Genomic DNA, 14,251 nt, shown 5'->3' with positions numbered 1-14,251 from the left:
GGGCGCGTCCCGGGCCTGCACCCCGGGCTGGCCTCCTCCCTGGCGAGGCTTCCGCGGCAGGCCTGCCTCTCATTTCTGTGTCCGCAGGGCCGGGCCCAGCGCCTGGTGCCCTGCGAGGCTTGTGAATGTTTGCTGAACAAACTGAATGAGATGCTGGCCTGATGCCTCCTCTGGGTCCCTCTGAACACAACGGGTCCCCTCCGTGGGCTGGTTGCCACGGTTACTCATTGCCGCTCTGTCCCAGCCTGAGCTGGGGGCTCCTGGCCTTCTCTGGGGCCCTTCCCGTGTGGAGGGCCCTGGTCCCGCCGGACAGTTTCAGGGGCGATGGCTGCTTGTGCTTGGGACTGGGGTAGGGTCCCCACACCTCACCCCGGGGGCTGCGGGCCGGGTGCTCACGCAGCCCGGGAGCTGCGGGAGATTAGAGGCGCAGAACGCTCCGCCGTTTGGAGAGTCCCTGTCCACGCCTGTGCCGGGCCTGTGAAGGGCCCCCCTCCCGCTCCACTGCCTTTACTCTTGGCTTCCTTAGTCAAACAGTCCAGACTCCCAAGAGTCCAAGGAAGGGGCTTTCCCTGCAGGGGCCGCGCCGCGGGACTCAGCCTCCCTCTGGTCTTTTCCTTTTTATTGTTGTCCTTTCGCCTTGCAGCCCGAGCCCGGGCTGGGCAGGGCTTCGCCCGCTCCCCCCGCTCCCCCCCCGCCCCCCTGGCTGGGAAAAGGGGCTGAGGCCGGGCCTCCTGTCCTGGGTGCCGAGGCCCAGAGCGACTGCGAAACGCACCCTCCCAACCAGGCACCGCGGTGCACGCGCGGGGGCACGGTTCGCAATCGCGGTGGGGCAACGGCGCGCGCCTTGCCGGCCCTGGGCGCCCTGGGCGGTGCGGTCAGCGGGAACCCAGAGCCCGGGTCACCCGGACGGCCCGAGACCTCTGCAGGACGTCCCCGGCCCAGGGCGGTCCGCGGGAACACGGGAGGTGAGGGCCCGCCACAGGGACGTGGGGGACGGCGGGCCGGCCTTGTGGTTTTGGCGGGAGAGGGCGCGGACAGCACTCCGGGCGCTGTGAGGGCGCCGCGCCGCCCCTGAGAGGGGCCGGCGTCGGGCCTGGGTCTGGCCTGGGGGCTCTGAAGGATGTGCACACTCTCCGCTGGCTTGAGCCGGCGAGGGTGGCAGCGCAGTGCGGGCTGTAGGTCGGTCGCAGAGCCCCGAGCGGGCGCCCGCCCGCCCCGGGCCCCCTCTGGGGGTCACCCTGACCCTCCCGTCCCCGCGTGGGGCCCCGTTAGGCCTCGGGCCATCATTTGTTGAAGAAACAAAAGGCAGGGACACTACAGACACTGGGGATGATCCTGGCTTGTTAACGTCCGTGTCTCTCCCACGGTACCCGCACCCCGGCTTCTGAGACTCCGGCCCGCGCTGCGGCACCCCAGGAGCCGCCCATGGGGCCCCGTTAGGTGTTTATAACTGCCCTGCGGGGGGCGTTCTCCTGGATTTACAGCGGAGGCACAGACACCCACTCAGGTCTCCGCAGACCGGGGACAAGCTGCGGTCTGCCAGGATGACCCGAAACTGCATTCTGTGAATTCCACCGTCAACCGCAACACCGTGCCGTCAGGGAAGGCCGGGCGTGACGCCGCCCCTCAGGCCCTGGGCGCTGACTCAGTCCCCACGGGGGCAGCGCCGGCCCAGGTTTCAGGGGGCGGGAGGCGGCAGCAGGAAGGGCTCCGAGTTTCTGTCTCCCTGGAGTGCGGCTGCCTCCCGCGGGGCGGGCTGTGCCGGGGTGTCCTCGCCTTCCCCTCTCTGGGTGGAACCTTCCCGGCCGCCCAGCCCTGTGATGTCACACCACTGGGCAGGGCTTCCGGGGACTGCGGGCACCGCTGACGTCAGGGAGACCCAGGGAGGCTGAGGGGCCACACGTCCGGCTGTCCCCAGGCAGCTCCAGGCCTGACTGCGCTGCGTGTTTAGCGCAGGGTGGGAACACAGGTGTCTTCCCGGCAGGCCTGCAGGGAGCACTATTCCTGGCTCCCGGATTGCAGCCGCGCTTGGAGCCCCAGGCGACTATTGGCTGTGTGTCCCCAGACAAGTCACTTGTCCTCTCTGGGCCAGCTCTAGGGTGCAGCTGCTCACTCAACAAAAGGAAGAGGTTGGAGGCGAGGTTCCCAAGCGCCAGGGGTCCCGGGGGAGGGGTCGGCGCCTGGCGGGGCCTGTGTTGTGCTGGCACCTGTCCCCCTCCCCCATGCCCCTCTCCTCCCTGGTGGCTTCTTGGTTAGAATGTGACTCAGCTGCTCCTGGCACCCAGTTTCAGCCCCGCCCCGGCCCCGGGCCTCCCCTTTGCTGTTTATTCCCACAGCAGGTGCACCGGGTCATCTCCTGGAGGGAGGGAGAGACGTGAGAGCTGGAGACAAGGGGACACGGTGACCCCACCCCCTCGGGGGCCCCAAGGCCAGGCCCGGGTCCAGGGGCTCCCAGCACGGTGGGAGGTTTGGGGGCAAGCAGAAGGCTCCAGGGGGGTGTAGCTCACCTGGCCGGGGGCTGCCAGGCCCGGCCCCTCCCCGGAGGCCGGTTTCAGCCCCCCCGCCGCTGCCCAGCCCTCCCACCCGCCTCTCGGCTCCGCCTGGGGGCGGGAGCGGGAGGACCCGCCCTGGTTCCAGTCACTTCTTGGCAGCCCTGGCCCCACCCTTAGCCTGGGGCAGCGGGTCGGGACTGAGCCTGCCTGGGGTGGCTTGGGGGGGCGTCCCAAGGTGGTGGGGGTCCCCAGCTGCTTCTCACATGGGAGGGGAGGTGGGAAGGGCTGGCCGCCCGAACCCTGTGCAGGAAGAGAGGCCGCGGGCACTCAAGGGGCGGAGCGCAAGGTCAGGGAGAGCGCGGCCGCGGCGGGAAGGCGCTGCGCCTGGCGCAGCCCCCGTGGCCTCTAGACCTCGGGCGAGTCTGCTGCTCGCTGGTGCCTCCGTGTCCCCCTCTGCGCAAGACTGGGGTTGGGGGGGTGAGCCCAGCCCCCTTCTCGCCCTGGTGCTCTGGGGGCCCAGGTGGACGTCCCGACGCCCCTCACGCTCCCCCGTCTCTGAAGGAGGAAAAGGGAGGTGTGGGTGCCGTGGCGGCAAGAGCTGGCCGTTCCCAGGGAGGCTGCCCAGCGCCACCTGGGACCCGTCCCCACCGGGCCCCCGGGAGCCCCCCAAGGCTGCGCTCCAGGCCACGCTCCAGGCCGCAGAGCAGACAACAAAGCACAGGTGGAAAATTCCCCCTGGCCTTCTGCCCGGCCCCGGTGCAGCCGCGCCCGCCCGGGCAGGCGGGAGCCCAAAGTCCAGGACGCCGGCAGCCTGGCCGCCACGGGGAGCTGGCCCGCTCCCCCCGCTGCCGCCACCGCCGCCGCCCAGACTTGGACGCTGCATTCCACCAGGGGAGGCAGACGGGGGAGGAGCGGTGGGGCTCGCGGGTCCTCTGCTGAAAGCCTGGAGCGTCTCCAAAGCTGCAGCCCGGCATCTGGATGCTCGGCGGGTCCTCCCTGGGACCAGGGCGGAGGGCGGGGCCTGTGGCCGGGCCGTGACCGGGCAGAGAGGGTGCAGGGTTGGGGGGGGGGGGCGTGGGCCCGCGGCCACTCCCAGGGCCTCGGCCTCGTGACCTTGAGCAGAGCACATCCCTCTCGGGCCTAGTCCATCTCCGACTCAGGGCCGCGTCTGGGCCCCGCCCCGCTGGGGGGGCTGAGGTCTCACCCGCGAGGGGCCGGGGAAGCCCGACAGCTCAGGGCACCTGGGGCTGGAGACCAGCCCCGCCTATCGCCTCACGTGCGGGGGCTCCCTGGTGTGTGAAAGGCTAGGAAGGAGGGTCTCTGGCCCCAGGCCCGGCCCTCCTCTCTGCTGGACCTTCAGCACAGTGCCGAGTTACCATGGCAACAGTTCCCTGGCTGTGTCCCCGGAGACCTCTCCCAGAGCCTGGTTTCTAGAATGTTCACCCACAAACATTGTTGCGTTTCCAGTCAGTACAGGTGGGTCTTTCGGAACCGAGGCAGGCGCTCTGTGGCTTTGCAGGTCACGGTCAGCTGCCCATGGGGCCATCAGGCCGCTGTCCCTGCCGGGGCACCGGACGCGGGAGGGCGGAGGTGTCCCGGCGCACTGAGGTCAAGGTGAACCCACACGTTGCTGGGAATGCTGCCCAAAGGGCACGCCCCACTGACCCAGAGACAGCGGCCCGCAAGCGTCACTGCCCTCGCGGGGAGGGCCGTCCGTCTGGGCTGGGGGAGGCCTCGGAGATAAGGCAGGGCACGAACCCGGCTCCGGGGCAGCGCGTCTGCTGCACTCCAGCAGCCTGACCTCCGTGACTCACCGGGAGCGACGGGGAGGCCTGGGCCTGACCCTCTTCCAGCAGACACGCCCGAGGCCACCTGCCAGACACGCCCTGCCCCCACTGTCCTGGGGCCACGTCTTCGCCCTCCCAGCTGCGTGGGGCCCGCTCCCCCGCGCTCACCTGCAGAGAGGGGCACCCAGGGCCACGCTGGGCACACGGGCACACACAGATGCACAGACACACGCTGCATGGGGACCACATATGCGCCTCCCGGCCTCTGCCGCCGCCCCCCACCCCCTGGGTCGGAGGTGGGCAGGAAGCAGGGACCGGGAGAAGGCGGCCGGCCTGCCTGTGTCTCCCCAGGGTCCGGGAGTCTTGCTGTGAACCGTGAGGCCAACCTCAGCGACGAGGAAGAGCGAAAGCAAGCAGATAGAAACAACACGCGGGCGGCAGGGGGGAGCCCAGGAAGTTGTTCTGGGCAAATGGGTTTGAAGGGGCCTGGGGGTCCCCGAGCAAAGCCCCCGTTACAGACAAGCCTGGGACTGCAGGGTTCCCCCGCGTGCGGGAGGGCTTGGTGCTGGCGCCTGCTCTTGGCCAGGACCCTCCTGTGGGCCCGCCGTGGAGGATGCCCTGGGCGGGCGCCCCCAGAGGGCAGAGGTGGGCCAGGCCTGTCCCCGTAAAGCCCTGGCACCTGCCAGTGGCAGGGGCGGGTGGGCGCTCCTGTGGGTTCTGCTGGGAGACCAGGCGGGAGGTGTGGGCTGAGCAGGGCTCATTGGACTCACAGGCGCGGGAGCTCAGTGCCGGGCGCCAGAGGGACCTCCCAGAGGGGGCTGGGGACAGTCCATGCCTGCCTCAGCGTCACCCGGGGGCTCCGAAGAAATCACACCCACGTTGGCGGCCCCCGAGGGCAGTGCACTGGCTGCAGGGCCGAGCCCCGGGGCATGGCCCTCGCCGGCCCTGCTGGGGACAAAACAGCGAATGTGCAAACAAAAACAGTGAAGATGCAAATGGCGCAGCCTCTCCTCAGGAGCTGGGAGGCAGGGCAGCAGCGTGGACTCAGCAGGGGCTTCCGCAGGGCAGAGGTGGGCGGGGCCTCGCCCCCAGGCCCCCAGACCGGCAGGGGCGGCCCAGGGCGGGTCTCTGTGTCTGTCTGTAGCCCTCCCTGCAGGGGGAACTTGCCCCCTGGGGAGGTGTAGCCCCTGATGCGCTCCAGGCCCCTTCCTGCCCAGTCTGGGCGGAGACCAAGGTGGGCGGCCATGAAGGGCTCCCCGGGAGAGCGAGGGGCAGCGCAGGGTTTGGTCAGGGGGTCCGAGGTCCCCAGCGCCCCCGTCAGGGACACACCGCGGCCTCTGGGGCTTCGTGAGCACCAGGACCCTTGGCCATCGGCCCCCTGGGCGTTGCCCCCCTTGGGCCCCGGGGCGAGGCAGGGGCGGCGGAGGAGGGGGAGGGGCCGCTCTTCGCTCACACCCACTTCGGGTCAGGGAGGCTCTGCCACCGAAGGCAGAGTTCACAGCCACCCTCTGCGCGGCCTGGCCTGTCACTGTCCTCGGTCGAGGGCTGAGAGAGGGGAGGTGTGTGGATGCGCTGTGGGCCGTGCCCCGGCGACCCACCAGCTCTGGACGCCGGGGGAGGCCACAGCCGCTCCGGCCTCGGGGGCCTGAGCAGGAAGGGTTGGGCAGGCGGGGCGGACCCTCCCCCGCCCCCACTGCGTTCCCTGGAGCCGAGGCTGGCAGCTGGGTCAGGACCGCAGAGCCGGCGAGGGCACCTGGCCGCGAGTAATCTGCTGGTCCTGGCTGGGCTCCCTGAGGCCGGCGGTGCCCGCTGCGGACAAGGGCTCAGGGCAGGACCTTGGCCCCGTCCCACCTCCCAGCCACCCCTGGACAGGGCCGGTTGTTGGTAGCAGCTCCAGCCCACGATGGCCGTCCTCCCCACCCCAGGGCTTCAGCGCCAGGCCCAGTTGCCCGGCAGGCACGTCCACTGGGGGTGTCTGCAGGGAGGAAGACGCTCTGTCAGGGACTCATGGGCCCTCCTGCCCGGGGCCTCTTGGGCCAGGGCAACAGGGAGGGATGGGGACCTCCCTCCAAGGGCTTCCGAGGCCTCTGCAGACGCGCCGCCCCTGCCGGCTCCTCAACAGCCGACCTCAGGACGCGGGGCCCAGGCGCTGCCCAGCGGGCGACGCACCGCTCCCTGCCCAGCGGCGGGGTCCCCCTGGAGTCACTCTTCGCTGCCCACCAGCACCTTCCTGCCTGGGACTTTGTCCTGCCAGACTCGCTGCCTCACCGTGACCCAGGCCTGTGCACGCGTGCCTGTGACCTGTACCCTCCAGGGCGCAGGAGTAGCATCAATGGGCGGATTTTCCTGGATTAACTTTCTAATAAGGGAGCCACATGCACACCATGACAGCCATCTAACCTGGGAAGGGGCCGCCTTGCACGGGGGTGAGCTCCCCATCAGTGGAGGCGTGCAAACCGAGGCCACGTGCTCGTTAGCAACACAGGCTTGGGCACATTAATTACGTGTCTGGCACAGAAAGTGACCAATAAACATTTGTTCCACACACACCCACCCGGCTTCCTCCACACCAGCTGTGTGTTCATCTCAGACAAGTTCGGGATTTTGTACGGAAAGCTGGGCCACCTGGGCCCCCCTAATCCAGGGCAGGCCGGACCCCCCCGCAGCCCCGGGGAGCACGGTGTCTGCAGCAGGCTCCTGGGGCTGTGCCCCCGGCAGCTGCGGAGGAGGGGTCTTGGGGTCTGGAGGGCAGCTGGCACCTGTAGGGAGGATAGGCGTCTTCCTGTCCCCGGCTCTGCCCATGGCGGGGCGGCCCCAGAGCCCTTCCCGCATCTGGACGCTCTGGCTAGGGCAACGAACAGGTGAGATGAGTCGGGGGCCCGTGTCCTCGGGGAGCCAGCCGCAGCACTGGGGAGCGGTCGGGAGACGTGCCCAAGCACAGGGCACCCCGCTGGCTGGACCTTCCCGCTGCCACGGGGCAGGCGCAGGTCTTCCCCTTGTGGAGGGTGCCAGATGCGTCCTCACACCCACCCCACCGAGGGGACTCGGGGGTCGCGCCCAGGAAGGACTTGGTGAGCGGCCCACGCCTATCCTTGGTTGGGTCTTCATTTCTTGAACACGTGTATCGCGCGTCGGCCAGACGCCAGGCACGGGGGCTGCGGCCAGGGGGCGGCCCTGCTCCCCTGCGGTCGGGGGGTGCGGGACCTGCGAGCCGCGGGGCCCTGTCCCCTTGCTCCGTCCCCTGCCGGGAGCTCCGCTCGAGGCTTTGCACGAGGCCCCTGCCCTCCGTCCTGGCGCCACCAGACTCTCGCCTGCATCCGAACCCCTGGAGAGTGTGCGAGAACCCAGGCTGCGCGCCCAGCACCGTGCTGCTCCAGCAGGTCTGGGCTGGGGACAGAGAATGTGCCTTTCAAACCAGTTCCCGCGGAGAGTGACCCTGGGCCTCACGTTGAGGGCCGCCGACGTGGTGGCCGTAGAAGCCTCGCCCCTGCGGCAGCGCCGTGGGCGCGCTCAGGCCCGGGCGGCGCCCAGCGCCGCTTCCCGCGGGGAAGACGGGGGCCAGAGGCCCCGCCGTGTCCGTCCTTCCCGCGGTCTCCGCTGTGCCACCCAGGTTCCGTTTTTCAGCGGCTCCGACGGCGCCTGAATGGGAACTTGGGGAGGGCACGGTGGTGGCTGCGTGGCCGGCTCCCTGGTTCCTGAGTACCTACGACGATGCCTGGCACGCAGCAGGTGCTCAGCCAGTGTTGTTAAACGAGTGAGCATGGGGTCCCCAACCCCTCGCTCGGGGGCACTTCCCCTCAGCTGCCTTCGCCTGCCCCCGGAGCAGGACCCAGAGCCCCTCGGCTGGGAGCCCGGCGCGCGGAGGGCGGCATGGGGATCGCGGGGACCCAGCGTCCTGACCCCGCGCGTCTCGTGGTGCTGGCTGCAGGCCAGAGGCACGTCCCCGTCCAGGCCTACACGCTGGCCGGGCACAGGCTGGCCCAGAATTTGCCCCTCGGTGCCCCCAGCAGCCGCCTGCCTCTCTGTAGAGGGAGATAATAATGGAGCCTCCCCCCTCAGCGCCAGGGCACAGCTGCGCCAGCCCCTGTCCCACCCGGTGCCGCCTCTCGTCACCAACGCCGGGGAAATTCCAAGGTAGAGGGATGGGGAATTCCTGGGATCTGGCAGATACTCCCAAGGGCAGGAGCCTTCGCATCCTCCCGAGGCTTGGCCCGGCGGGAGGGGCCTTCCCAGACGCAGAAGCTGGACGGGAGCGAGCGTGGGGACCTTAGCACAGCCTGTAACTCGTCACTGAGCGTCTGCCTCCCCCTAGTGGCCTCTGACGCCCGGCTGTCCCCACAGACCCAGGGAGACCCAGGGCCTGCCCCGCAGAGCCCGCCAAGCACCTGTGCCGCCCGACACACTGTGGCAGGGACTTCTTCACAGGTGCAAGGAAGGACCAGCGGGGGCAGGTCCCCAGCGCCCGAGCTCAGGGCTGCGCTGGGTGGCACATGCCCGGCGGGGGCGCCGAGGGCCAGTTCTAGCCTCTCACGAGCAGCAGAGAGTCCCGTCTTGGACTTGCACCTGGAGCTCCACGAAAGCTAAGCCAAGGTCCGCGCCCCCACGCAGGTATCCTGCACTGCCCGCCGCGCCACGGGGTCGGCCCGGGCCCGTCCCTCCCCGGGGCAGCCAAGGCCACCAGAGCCGCCCGCTCCCCGCGACGCGTCCCTGTAGGGGCGCGGCCTCTGCACCCCGCTCCAGCCGCCGCGGCCTCTTTCCCGCTGAGCAGCGTCGGACTCCCTCCAGCCTTCAGGATGCCTGGCCCCTTCCTGCCCCTGTGCCGCTGACCGGCCCCAAGCGCCCACGCTCTCTCCTTCCGCTCCCGCATCCCGGCGCCGCCGGCGCCCTTGCGGTCGGTCAGGCCCAGCCCCTTCCGTGGCCGCTCGAGCCTTTGCAGGTGCCTTGCCTTCTGCCCAGGGAGCCTGTTGTCTGCCTGGAAAACTCGCCTGCCATTTTTCAGGATCTGTTCAAAAGTCACCTTGCCTGGGAGGCCTTCCAGAACCTTCCAGGCTCCCAGGCTCACCGGCGTCTGGCCTCGCACCCCTCAGGGTGCCCAGCAGGCTGCACTGAGATGGCTTTCTCACAGGGTTGTCTCCCCCCGGACCGGACGCCCCTGGCTGCGGAAGCCTTGCCTACCTTTGTGCTCCGAGCCTAGAGCAGAGCAGGGGCTGGGAGCCGCTCGCTCCTGCTGACGGCCGTCCGCCTGGGGCCTGGGGCCTGGGGCCTGGGGCCTGGGGCGGTGTTGGATTGTCGCTAGTTCCGAGGCCATCGGTGTGGCCAGGAGGCCGGCAGATGGACACACGCTGTCTGTGAACAGTGTCAGGTTAAAGGGCTCTGGACTCGGACCACGTGCCCGCCTCGCTCTGCAGCCTCTCGTCTCTAATCTGAAGAACGGCAGTATCGTCATTTACCCCGTGGGGCTGCCGAGGGGTCCTGGGGAAGCCGGCCGAGCGCCAGGGCCTCCTCGGTGCTTGGTGAGCGGCAGGAGGTCCGTGGCGGCTGTGTTAGGACTCCCTGCGGAGGGGGGGGGCCGCAGGTCCCCTCGGGCTCGGCGGTTAGAGAGGGCACGCAGGGCTGACGTGCGGTTGCCCTGTGGGCTGAGCAGCACTGTCCTGGAGCGCAGGGTGGCAAGAGGCCAGCAGAGGGCCCTGCCCAGCCTGAGGCCGGCCGGTGGGAGGGAGCGGCTCAAGGGCACTGGAGCGGCGGGCGATGCCAGACGCCTGACTGGGGGCGGACCGAGCGGCCAGCTGCCTCTCTCGGTCCCCGGCGCTGGGTCCCCGGCCCTCGCCGGCGCTCGCTCCGCGGGGCAGCCGCCTCCTGCTCGTCTGGCCATGCGGTGGCTGTGGCCGCTGGCCATTGCTCTCACCGCGGTGTCGGCCACGGGGCCGAGCAGTGTCCAAGCCGGGGTCCCGGAGCCGATGGGCCGGCCCAGGAGAGGCACTGAGGAGGAGGAGGCCAAGGGGGTGCAGCGGTACGTGCCGGAGGAGTGGGCTGAGTTCCCCCGGCCCATCCGCCCGGCCGGCCTGCAGCCCACCGGGCCCTCGGCGGCCACCAGCCCCACCCCAGGCAGCGATGGGGCCCTCAGCCGGGGGCTGGGGCCGCGGGGCACCCTGGCGGGGGCGCCGGGCCAAAGGCTGCGGATGCAGAACCCCCTGTACCCGGTGACCGAGCGCTCCTACGGCGCCTACGCGGTCATGCTCCTGGCGCTGGCGGTGTTTGCCGTGGGCATCGTGGGCAACCTGGCTGTCATGTGTGTCGTGTGGCACAGCTACCACCTGAAGAGCGCCTGGAACGCCATCCTGGCCAGCCTGGCCCTCTGGGACTTCCTGGTGCTCTTCTTCTGCCTGCCCATCGTCGTCTTCAACGAGCTCACCAAGCAGCGGCTGTTGGGGGACGTCTCGTGCCGGGCGGTGCCCTTCCTGGAGGTGAGTGGCCCCCGGGGTCGCGGCTGCCGGCGCCGGAGGTGGGCGGCGTGGGCACCGGCCCTGGGGCTCGGCCTTGCAGCTGCCCCTGCAAACTGGGCACGCGGACCCACAGGGAAGGGAGCCCGGGGGCGCGGGGCCCGCTCCGGCCCCGCCCGGTGTCCGCTGCGGGGCCGCTCCAGCCGGTGTCCTTCCCCCCACCCCCCGGGACACCCCGTCCTTCGGATGCCCTCCTCTCCCTTGTGCCCACTCCCGCCGCCCCAGCTTTGCCCCGACACCCTGCCTCCAGACGCGGTGTCGGAAGGGAGACCCCCCACGTCCTGCCGACCCCCCAGAGCCAGCCACGCCCCTCCTCCCATGAGTGCAAACACCGGAGGGGAGGACCCGTCCCACTGCCACCTCGCCCCAGCGCCGGCAGCCTCCTCAGTCCTTTCTGGGAGGGGAGGCTGGGCTCTGCATCGCAACCCGCGCCAGCTCTGCCACCGACACAGGCGTGGGCACATCACAGTCGCATGCTCCCGCATCCCCGACTCCCGCCCGGGGCGTGGCCCCGACGGCTCTTCCCGCAGGCTGGCCGGGTCCTTAAGCCTCCCTCCGTCCTCCCCGCGGGACCTCCACGTTAACGTGAGCCCACGGGTGCTGTGGGGTTCATCGGAACATTGCAAAACTGTTCCGCACCGGCATTTAGGCGGGACCCAGCGAGGATCCCGGTCTGCACAGGATCAGAAATGCGCAAGCAGGCTTTCAGATTGTGGGTTTGTGGGGCGTCGCCGAGGACAGGCGTGAACAGGCACCGCGGAGGCCGAGGGCCGCGTGTGACGCAGTGTCCTGCCCAGGTGTGTGGAGGCCGGGGCCTGGCATCAAGCGCAGCGGCTGTTCCCAGCTCCGTCCCTAGTCCCTGCACCTCAGCCACGGCCTCGTGGTTGGAGACATTTCCTGCGGCTGAGCTGCCGGCCGGGCCCTTCCCGGTCCTTCCTGGCCCAGGGAGACCCCAGGTGGGCCCTGCGGGCGCCAGCCGGAAAGGAGACCCTGCACTGGGGGCCTCCAAACCCCAGTGACGGGCAAGCTCAGCGCCCGGGCCAGCACGGCCCAGCAGGGAGGGGCCCGATGGAACTTCGGAACCGAGCAGACGCGGTTAGAGAGCAGGCCCGGCCCCTCCCGCACTGAGTGGCCTGTGAGTTACTTATCCCGCTCCAGCCTCAGCGTCCTGGTCTGTACAGTGGGGGCGGTACTGAGAGCAACGCCCTGAACGCCTTCCTGAAGGACTGAGTGGCATGAACAGGACTCCGGAGACGAGGCTGTTCCCCGGAGGGGTCGACGGGGGCGGGGAGGTGCGCACCGGGCCAGCCGCCGGTCCTCCTCGGCCCCCTCCCCCCCCAGGACAGGTCATGCAGGAGCGGGCAGAGCCCTCCTGCTGGGCTGGGTGACAGGGACCACCCCCAAGGCGGCTGAACCCTCCTGTGGGAGGGGGGTCTCCACGAGACACAGGGGGCGCGGGCGAAGGCCGGTGGCGCGGCTCCTGCCCGAGGCCGCTCCTGCGGAGGCTGGGGCGGCTGCCTCCCTGGAGCCCGGGCCACGAGACTAGCGGGGGGCGTGTTCCCAGGCCGGGAGCGAGCGCAGCCCCTGTGTGGTCCGCATCCGCCCCTTTCTTCCCTCTGGCACCTTCTCCCCGGCCGCCCTGGTGTCTTCCTCTTGGCTCAGGGGGCGAAGTTCCTGTGGGCTCAGTGGGCCGCCCACGGGGGGGGCGCGGACATGAGCTCTCGGCCCCACACGGCCGAGCCCGGGCTTCCCCGGACACGGCGAGAGCAAGCGTGGGAGTGAGTGTGCGTGGGTGCGTGTTCGTGGGTGAGAGCGTGAGCATGTGAGTGCGAGTGTGCGTGAGTGAGCACGTATGTGTGCGGGGGCGTGAGTGTGCAAGCCGTGCCCCCCAGACCACGCCCCTGCACACCACAGGGGGCGGGGATCGCAGGGCCTGCAGGGACCAGAGCTTCTGAGCCGTGGTGTGAACTCGCCCTTGATGACGCTTTCCAAGTCTCGGGCGCACGAGGGTCCGAGAGGCCCCCACGTCCCGCCCCCCACCCCCGCCGGAGGCGCCAGGCCGCCTGTGCTTGGACCTCAGCTCTGCACCCGCCGGTCGCCTTTCCTGCCTGAGTGAGCGCAGTCTCTTCTGATGGTGGCGGGTGAGGTCTGACGACGTGGGGAAGGCGCCTGGCGTGGGCAAAACGCCCCACGCCCGTGGCCCACACGGCTGCCGCTCCACACGCAGCCCCCGCCTGACCGCGGCCCCTCCGCTCTCTTCCGTCTCTGCCCAGGTCTGCTCTCTGGGCGTCACCACCTTCAGCCTCTGCGCCCTGGGCATCGACCGCTTCCACGTGGCCACCAGCACGCTGCCCAAGCTGCGGCCCACGGAGCGGTGCCGGTCCATCCTGGCCAAGCTGGCCGTCATCTGGGTGGGCTCGGTGACACTGGCCGCGCCCGAGCTGCTGCTGTGGCAGCTGGTGCAAGAGCCGGCACCCGCCGCGGGCACCGTGGACTCGTGCGTCATGAAGCCCTCGGCCAGCCTGCCCGAGTCCCTCTACTCGCTGGTCATGACCTACCAGAACGCCCGCATGTGGTGGTACTTCGGCTGCTACTTCTGCCTGCCCGTGCTCTTCACGGTCACCTGCCAGCTGGTGACGTGGCGCGTGCGGGGCCCGCCGGGGAGGAAGCCGGAGCACCGGGCGGGCCGGCACGAGCCGTGCGAGCGGCAGCTGAACGGCACGGTGGTGGGCCTGACCGCCGTCTACGCCCTGTGCACGCTGCCGGAGAACGTCTGCAACGTCGTGCTGGCCTACCTGTCCGCCCAGCTGACCCGCCACGCCCTGGGCCTGCTGGGCCTCGTCGCCCAGTTCTCTGCCTTCTTCAAGGGCGCCGCCACGCCGGTGCTGCTGCTGTGCGTCTCCCGGCCGCTGGGCCGGGCCTTCCTGGACTGCTGCTGCTGCTGCTGCGAGGCCTGCGGCGGGGCCTCGGAGGCCGCGGCCGCCCCCGGCCCGGACGGCAGGCCCAGGACGGAGATGTCCGCTTCCGTCCACTTCCACAAGCCCAGGGAGTCGCCCCCGCTCCTGCCCCTGGGCACACCCTGCTGAGGCCCGGCCCCCGGGCGGGGCGGGGGGTAGGAGGGCCGCTGTCGGGGGCCTGGGTCTCCATCCCCGCGGGGCCCGCCTTTCAGCCCGTCCTGCTGAGGTTCAGGTGCGCCCCCCGCCGGCCCCCAGCGGGGCTTCCTGCCCTCCCCACGGGCGCACGCGCGGCGACGCTGGTGGGCCCTTCGGACTGCCCTCCCGGAAGCGCCGGCCCCCGCCAGGCCCGTTCGGCCGGTCCCTGCCGCTCCCCTCGGTCTTGGCGTGTCATGCTCCCCCCGCCCCCTCGCAGCCCCTCGCCCGCCCCGTCGGGGACGGGGACCAGCCGCACGCGGCTCCACCCTGGACCTGCTCCGCCCCAGCCTGGACCTTCCTCCTCCTGGCACCGCCTCTTC

General features: G+C 70.7%; 1 protein-coding gene across 1 annotated transcript; it reads left to right on the top strand.

Annotated features, from left to right (window-relative positions):
* The first annotated feature begins 10,051 nt into the window (after positions 1–10,051).
* GPR37L1 (G protein-coupled receptor 37 like 1) lies at positions 10,052–13,867 on the top strand. The gene is made up of 2 exons (XM_054576523.1): positions 10,052–10,743; positions 13,053–13,867. Exons 1-2 carry the CDS (start codon positions 10,150–10,152, stop codon positions 13,863–13,865), a joined length of 1,407 nt encoding a protein of 468 aa, XP_054432498.1. The 5' UTR covers positions 10,052–10,149; the 3' UTR covers positions 13,866–13,867.
* Positions 13,868–14,251: the final 384 nt, after the last annotated feature.

This window comes from Pteronotus mesoamericanus, unplaced genomic scaffold, assembly GCF_021234165.1.
Source record: "Pteronotus mesoamericanus isolate MK-2021 breed Mesoamerican mustached bat unplaced genomic scaffold, CSHL_Meso_final contig_347, whole genome shotgun sequence".
Taxonomy (NCBI): domain Eukaryota; kingdom Metazoa; phylum Chordata; class Mammalia; order Chiroptera; family Mormoopidae; genus Pteronotus; species Pteronotus mesoamericanus.
This window is presented reverse-complemented; position numbering and strand designations above follow the sequence as displayed.